At 36.3% G+C, this 7,801-nt stretch overlaps 1 protein-coding gene and 1 pseudogene across 2 annotated transcripts in view; both read left to right on the top strand.

Annotated features, from left to right (window-relative positions):
- The first annotated feature begins 340 nt into the window (after nucleotides 1-340).
- Nucleotides 341-4,111, top strand: LOC143612809 (SPX domain-containing protein 4-like). Its single transcript, XM_077086709.1, has 4 exons — nucleotides 341-740; nucleotides 2,253-2,418; nucleotides 2,501-2,787; nucleotides 3,721-4,111. Exons 1-4 carry the CDS (start codon nucleotides 414-416, stop codon nucleotides 3,871-3,873), a joined length of 933 nt encoding a protein of 310 aa, XP_076942824.1. The 5' UTR covers nucleotides 341-413; the 3' UTR covers nucleotides 3,874-4,111.
- A 2,192-nt stretch (nucleotides 4,112-6,303) lies between these two features.
- LOC143612813 (pectinesterase 31-like) overlaps nucleotides 6,304-7,801 on the top strand; it is a 4,247-nt pseudogene continuing 2,749 nt past the window's right edge. Inside the window, exons 1-2 of the transcript XR_013149999.1 lie at nucleotides 6,304-6,564; nucleotides 7,305-7,409. The product of XR_013149999.1 is annotated as a pectinesterase 31-like (transcript). The remainder of the gene's footprint in view (nucleotides 6,565-7,304; nucleotides 7,410-7,801) is intronic.

Raw genomic sequence — 7,801 nt, 5'->3', positions numbered from 1 at the left:
CTCGACCCGCACACCCGTCAAATAGCAGGACAGCGAGAAGCCAGTAAAACTGAGTGAGATCAGGACTCGAATCCTGGCAAACCAGAATCATTTCTCATGTCTCTCGTATAAATTGATGATTTGAAAAACATGTTTAGTTACTTTTTTTTCAAATTAAATTAAAATAAATATATTAACCATCCATATTTAAGAGTTGACAAAAGAGTACTCAAAAACAAAAGAAAGAATATTCCTACTTCCATTTCCACCTTCCAATTCCAATTCCAATTCCAATTCCAATTCCCAGATTCCAATTCCAATTCCAAAATATCATCTTCTTCTTCTTCTTCAATCACTTCATTTCATATCATATTTATCATATCATATTATATTATTATAATCAATCCAATTCAAATTCAATTCAATCAAGTGTAATGAAATTTGGTAAAGAATTCGGAGTACATCTAGACCAAACACTACCTGAATGGCGAGACAAATACTTATCTTACAAACTCCTCAAAAGCTTCCTTAAACACTTACCAAACCCTAACTCTAACCCTAATTCTAATTCAACGGCCGGTGATGACGATCGCCGTACTCCGCAGCCGCCGGACTCCGCCGTGGTGGATCGGAACATTCCGCCGTTGCCGCCGCACCTTGCCGATCTTCAGGACTGCTTTGTTAGGGTTTTGGAAGAAGAAATTGAAAAGTTTAATGACTTTTATGTTGATAAGGAGGAGGAATTCGTTATCCGGTTTAAGGTGTTTGATTTATTATTATTATTATTATTATTATTATTATATAATGATATAATGTGCAATTGATTGATTTTATGCTATGAACTTGAATCTATATGAATCAATAGATATGTTACCTGATAATATCTAAAGAATAGATAAATTACGGTTTAGACACTCGGTTCGTTTTGACTTACGCGAGCTTGAGATTGAGCTCGGCTTGTGAGGTGTTTTTTAAAGTTCAAGCTTGACTCGTTTATTATTTATTAATTAATCTATACATGTTTATAGTTATTTTTTATATATTTTGAGGAAATAAAAAACTTTAACGAGTCTGAGCATAGCTTGAGCTTGTGTAGTACCTTAAATGAGACAATGCTCGGCTCGGGCTTGGTTGGGCGGTGTAAAATTAATACTTAAAAATCCAAAAGAGGTAAAACTTATACACAAGACGTATTAAGGTTTGATGAGTCTAACAAGCTTCCCATACAAAGCTGAAGCTCGAGATTTATTTGAGGCTCTGCTTGTTTCGAGCTCTTTTGCTAAAGCTCAAGCTTTACGGGTTCGACTCGGCTATTAGTTATTATAATATATATACGTTTTTAGTTATTTTTATATAGTTTGAGAAAAAACCTTAAACAGGCCTAAGCAAGGCTTGAGCTCGTGTAGTATCTTAAATGAGACAATGCTCGGCTCGAGCTCAGTTGTGTAGTGCAAATTTAATACTTAAAAGTCTAAAAGAGGTAAAACTTATATACAAGGATTTTTAATGCTTGACTAGCCTAAACAAGCTTCCTATACAAGGTTCAAGCTCGAGATCAGCAGGCTCGACTAGGCTATTATTTATTAACTAATATATATTTGTTTTTAGTTATTTTTATATATTTTGAGAAAAAACTTAAATGAGTCTAAACAAGGCTTGAGCTCGTGTAGTACCTACAAGCAAATGCTCGGCCTCGCAGTGTAAAATTAGTACATATAAGTCTAGAAGATGTAAAACTTAAAATTACACAAGGCTCGTTAAGGCTTGACGAGCCTTAACAAGCTTCCTATACAAGATTCAAGCTCGGGCTCAATAACTAAACGAGCTTTATTTGAAGCTTGGGCTTGGCTTGAGCTTGTGAAGTGCCTTAAACGAGCCAAAGCTCGGCTCGAGCTCGGTTGTGCAGTGTAAAATTAGTACATAAATGTCCAAATGAGGTTAAACTTAAATTACATAAGGCCCGTTAATGCTCGACGAGCCTCATACAAGGCTCAAGCTCAAGCTTGATAACTAAACATGCTTTATTTGAGGCTCGAGCTTGAAAAACCTCGACGTGTTTCGAGCATTTTCTCGATCCGAGTTCGATTAGCTCGCAAGCGGCTTGGCTAGTTTGCGCTTCTGATTCTTAAAAGTCGCTTCTAGATTCATACTTGATTAGTGTTTCTATCTGTTAGTTTATTGTTGTTTTTTATAGTTTGAACTTCTAAACAATTAGCATACTGAGCATCACTCTGCTGCATCACATTTATTTCATAACTTCTTGATTTAAACAGGAATTAAAGGAAAGAATTGAGCGAGTGAAGGCGAAAAGCTGGAAAGATGGAAACTTTTCATCAGAAAGCGAATTTAGTGATGAGATGATGTCGATACGCAGAGACTTCGTCACGATTCATGGTGAAATGGTGCTTCTAAAAAACTATAGCTCCTTAAACTTTGCAGGTACCACGCTTTTAATTTTTGTAATGATTGTTTACAAATTCCTTGTAAATCATGTTCTTGTTGTTAACTTGTTACTGATTAGGGATTATAAAAATTTTGAAGAAGTATGACAAACGAACCGGGGGATTATTACGTGTGCATTTTACACAACTTACCCTTCATCAACCGTTATTCACAACCGAACCGCTAACTAGATTGGTCCATGAATGTGAGGAAAATCTTGAACTTCTTTTCCCCTTGGAAGCTGAAGTAGTGGAATCTTCTAGCAAACCCGATGATGCCGAAAGTATAATAACCAAATCAATTGAAGTACAAACTTCAGATGTATATAGAACAATAGATGCAATGAAAACAATAAGGGGGTGTTTGGTAGAGGGATTTGATTGGGGAGAAATGGAATTAGAAATATTTCTTTTGTTTGTTTTCCACTTTTCATTTCTATTTCTCTTTCTATTTCTCTAAAACTAGAGAATTCCATTTCTCTTTAAAACAAAGAGAAATCCATTTCTCAGCAGCCTCCTCATAGCATGTCACCACCTCGTCTCCGGCCACCACCTCGTCTCCGACCACCACCTCGTCTCCGGCCACCACCCCTCCGGCCACCACCCCGTCTCCGGCCGCCACCTCGTCTCCAAGTCTGCAACCGCCACCCCGTCTCCGCCGTTCGCAGTGGTGAACACAGAGATGGTAACCGGTTGTAGGTTGCAGGTGGTACGGGTGAACGGAGATTAGGGTTTCAAGTGGTGGTTCGTGGTAGGTTAGGGTTTTCAGATGGTCGGGTGATTGTGGTCGCAGGTGGGTGACAGTGGTGGTGGAAATCGGCGGTGGTCGCAGGTGGCTTCTGATTATCATCATCATCATCGCCACCACAACCACCACCACAAAATCTCCAAAGAGGCAGTGATGACAGATCTGAGCCTCCTTTTTCTATATCTTATGTTCCAAAAATTTGAATTTTTTTAATTTCTTGTGTACTGTGGTTGAAGAAGGGGATTTGGTGGCGGCAGCCGGTGGTGGTGGGCTGTGGTTGAAGAAAGGGCTGTGGTGGTGGTGCTGGTGGTGGTGGGGCTGGTGGTGGTGGGGCTGTGGTGGTGGTGCTGGTGGTGGTGGGGCTGCGGTGGTGGGTGGTGTCAGGTTGGGTGGAGGTGGGGTTGGGTATGGAAGAGTTCTCTGTTTATTTTCTCGTGTACCAAACAAGAGAAATGATTCTCATTCTCCATACCAATTCTCTTTCTCTACAATTCCATTTCCATTTATATTTTCTCTCCTTTTCCATTCTCTGTACCAAACACCCCCCTAAAGGGTTTAAAAAAGGAGAGTTCAACCTCAAACCCGCTTTCGTTTGCGTCTATTTTTGGTAACCAGGATGTTGATACGGGCGCTATAACTAACGGTGACTCGCCTACAAACTCGTCGTCTTCTGTTCATGATGAAAAAACAGTGGGATCGGAATGATCGGCTTGTCGATATATTGACAACTTACATAGTTTGTTTTTTGCATTATGTTTTTGTGGGAACATTGGAATATCAGAACAATGATTTTGTACAACTATGTGCATTTTTGTTCTTATGTGTCAAGATAATCTGTTTAGCTTGTTGTTTGTTCTTGTATGAGACAACGACTTGCGCGAGCTTGACCCATTTAATTTAAAAAGGGTTAAGGGCGTTGTTGTAGGTACATCGTTCCCGTTAGTTATATGGGCCGTAAAAGGTTATACACTTAACTAGTAAGTTCCCTACGCGCGTTGCGCAAGGAACTATGCAACGGAACCGGATATCTTAACGTGAACACACAAAAATATCACGAGGACTATCATTTTAACAATAACAAAGAACAATTATCTAAATTATGATCATACGATGGCTGCAACTTTTGTTTATATAATTGTAAATAAATGTGGTTATTTATTTGGTTTCTATGTGAAGATATAATATGGGTAACTCGTTTGAATTAAAACAAAAAATCAAAAAACGTTTTTTACGGAAAACATTTCTTTGCAAACAATGCAGTTTCAACATACGTTGAATCTAAAAGAGACCGTCACATAATGTGTTTCCTGAATGTAGGACTCGATAATGCCTCTAATATGTAATCTTTGTTAAAAGAGAGAGCATAAATTCTTGTATGTAAAACATAATCTCAAAAACTATTTGAGATATGCCAAAACTTTAAATATGTTTTCAAGGCATCAAATGGAAACAAATAATAAAGCTTGCAATAATGTTATTTGTTGAAACTTCAAATAAATTTTTAATCTTAAACTTATTCAAGCAGATAAAAGGTTTACAAAAGACATGGCCCACCTAACCAAAGTTGACAACTTATACGGCCATACGGATTGTATAATATTTTTCACATATCATACATGTCTTATAAGTTGTCATTGATATTTGGATAATATGATAAAGTGTGTATAGCTTGGTATTTTAAAAGAGCTTAAACTCGACTTGCTTTATAGCTCGACTCAATATAAATCCAATTTGTTATTTGTTAATCATCTCTCTCCATACATATATTTAACACAAATTAAATTTTAATACTTCAATATAGAATCATTCACCGGTAATAATCCATACTCCTAATTTCACTAATGCCACTTATACTAGGCTACCTTTCCTGTTAGTTGTTAAAACACAATCTCCATGATCCTACCTAGGTTAAGTGTGAGATAAGGAGATGTTTCATGACAGAGTCCACAAGATACCTGGTTTCAGACCTGACCTGGTGTATCTAACCCGGAACCGGTTTTTACCCGTGTCTGATATGCGGGTACGACCTGCTATTAGATTTCTCCCCTGAGTCGTACCCGAAACCGGAAATACCCGGTCAAAACCTGACCCAACTCGAAACCCAGAAAAAACGGTTAAATACGTGACTATACTTGCAGCTCGTTCCTACCCGACCTGGTTTTTACTTTTATTAACCATTCCCGAAATCGGTACCCGATTTGTGTACCTCTATATCAGGATTTGAACCACGCATGTGACAGGGATTTTTTTTATAGGAACCTCCAAAGGATTCTGGTTTGATTCCAATACATATGTACAACTAGTATGGGAGAACACTACTTTTCTAAGATTTAAACTCGGGTAAAATGTCTTGTACGTGAGGTAAGTGTAGGGTTGTTCAAACTGCTCGACGCTCGCTCGAAAAATGTTTGTTCGAATTTTGGATCGATTTGGAAATGAGTCGTTCGGCTCAGTCCGGTTTAAAAACAAACCAAGCACGATCAAAGCTTCTCTCGGTTCAGTTCGTTTTTGCTTGAATTATTTTTTATTTATTATTTATATATATATACATTTTATGTATATATATATATATATAAATAAAAGTATTTTTAAAAGTTTTTAAAATTTCCGTCTTTTGTGTTGGCTTTAAAGTTCAATTTTAAACTCCAGCTACTCGTTTTGTATATGTTTTCTCTACTTTGAGTTTTAGACATTTTAGTGTTGTGAGTCTAGACATTTTGGAGTTAAAAGTTTTAAAATTATAACTTTGCACGAAACCAAGCCACTCGGTTTTAAACCAAACCAAGTTCAATCATAAAAATATCGTTTGTTTCTTAAAATTCAATCCGCTCGCTTCGACTCGCTTTCAAACCAAACGAAATATAAGCAAACCTACATTCAGTTTAACTCGATTCGTGAACACCCCTAGTTAAATGGGTGGTAAGCTTTTTGAAATACCCAACAACCCGTTGCACTTAATCGTTAGATTTCTAAATAAAAGATAAAGTAACTTTATACGTCACTAATGATGTCACACATGACACTCGTCACTCACTCACTACTACACGTACTTCATTACAAAAACATAATATAATATAATATACCATGCATACAAGATAAGTATAACTAATAATAATAATAATAATAATATGTATAACCAAGAGAGAGAAAAGATGGCACGGGTAGTAACGGTGTCACAAACCGGAGCTAGCGGTGGCTACCGAACGATACAAGAAGCTATAGACGACGTACCGCTCGGCACACAACCCGAACGGTGATCCGAATATCACCGGGTACATACAAACAACCTTTGTACATCCCCAAGACCAAAAACCTCATCACACACTTGCCGGGTTACAACCCGAATCCACCCTTGTTACTTGGGACAACACCGCTACCAATATCGACCACCATCAGGTCATAGTTCTTGTTTTAATCCTAACAACTTTAGTTTTCGGTGCCTGAGCGCGACTAGGCTCGTTTAACTTATTCAAAGTCAAGCTTAACTGCTTGTGGATAGTTTTTCAAGCTAGAGCTTAGCGTGTTTATTATATAATATTAATCATTATATAATATTAATTAATATATCTTTGTTTTTTATGTTTATTTTTTAGTTTGAAACTTAGATTTTTTTATTTAGGCATAATGTGTAATGTATGCTTAGTTATTTTTATCGCAATTTATTTTTTGTATATAATAATAATTATTATTATTATTTGTAAAATGTGTTGCATATATTAGAAAAAAAGTTATCTAAATAGTAGCCTAGTTTGAGCTGGTTAAGTTTGATAAGTAAAGCTCAGGTTCAGCTTCGTTTTTTAATTATGCTAATTTTTAATATATATATATATAATAATTATTAAATATTTAAAAAATTATATAAATAATAACCTAGTTTAGTTGTGAGTAAGGTTGAGATTGATAAGTGAACGTCGGGTTTAGCCTCGTTATTTAAAGAAGATTACTTTTAAGCGTGTTTAAGATGGATTCTTTCGAACTTTTTACGAGCGAATCTCGTTTATTGAAGAAGCTTACTTTTAAGCGTCTTTTAGATCGATTCATTCTAGCTTTTTATGAGCGGATCTCAAGTAGCTAGCGGGCGGCTTGGCTCGTGTAGTCGTTTACACCCGTATAATGTATAACACCATCTTACACAGGCATCGCGAGTAATCGGAACAGGAACATTCGGATGTGGGACCGTCATTGTTGAAGGAGAAGATTTCATTAGTGAAAACATTACATTTGAGAATTCTGCTCCTGAGGTACCAATCTTGTGAAATTTATTATAGTGTATAGACATTTTTAATTTACGTGATCTAAACGGAACATATATGAATCTTAGTTACTATTTTCTAACAGTAAAGAAAAAAAAATCACTAAATAATATTTAGTTAATAACTAAGCTTTATAATTGTTTAATGCAAGTCAAGTTGAAAACAAACTCATTAAACAGTAACCAAGATTCATATATGTTTCACTTGTCTTACTCAACTTTAATAAATTTAAACAGTGAAGAAAAATATATACTAAATAATATTAATAACTAAGCGTTAGGCTATGTGTAGTGGAAGGGCTATAAAATGGGGCGTTTTGTGTTATGTGGTGCCCAGTCAGCAAAGGAGTGATTTTTGTTTTAGTGGTGTGGTAGCCCAAT

The sequence above is a fragment of the Bidens hawaiensis genome, unplaced genomic scaffold (assembly GCF_021521415.1).
Source record: "Bidens hawaiensis isolate Kalapana, Puna unplaced genomic scaffold, B.hawaiensis_p1.1 tig00035560_1, whole genome shotgun sequence".
Classification (NCBI taxonomy): Eukaryota; Viridiplantae; Streptophyta; class Magnoliopsida; order Asterales; family Asteraceae; genus Bidens; species Bidens hawaiensis.
This window is presented reverse-complemented; position numbering and strand designations above follow the sequence as displayed.

What these genes read in the sequence shown, in the direction of transcription:
- LOC143612809 (XM_077086709.1), top strand. Translation starts at nt 414, where the DNA reads ATGAAATTTGGTAAAGAATTCGGAGTACATCTAGACCAAACACTACCT. An exon ending in AATTCGTTATCCGGTTTAAG is followed by an intron (nt 741 to 2,252) that starts GTGTTTGATTTA and finishes TGATTTAAACAG; the next exon opens with GAATTAAAGGAAAGAATTGA. An exon ending in AAACAATAAGGGGGTGTTTG is followed by an intron (nt 2,788 to 3,720) that starts GTAGAGGGATTT and finishes ACCCCCCTAAAG; the next exon opens with GGTTTAAAAAAGGAGAGTTC.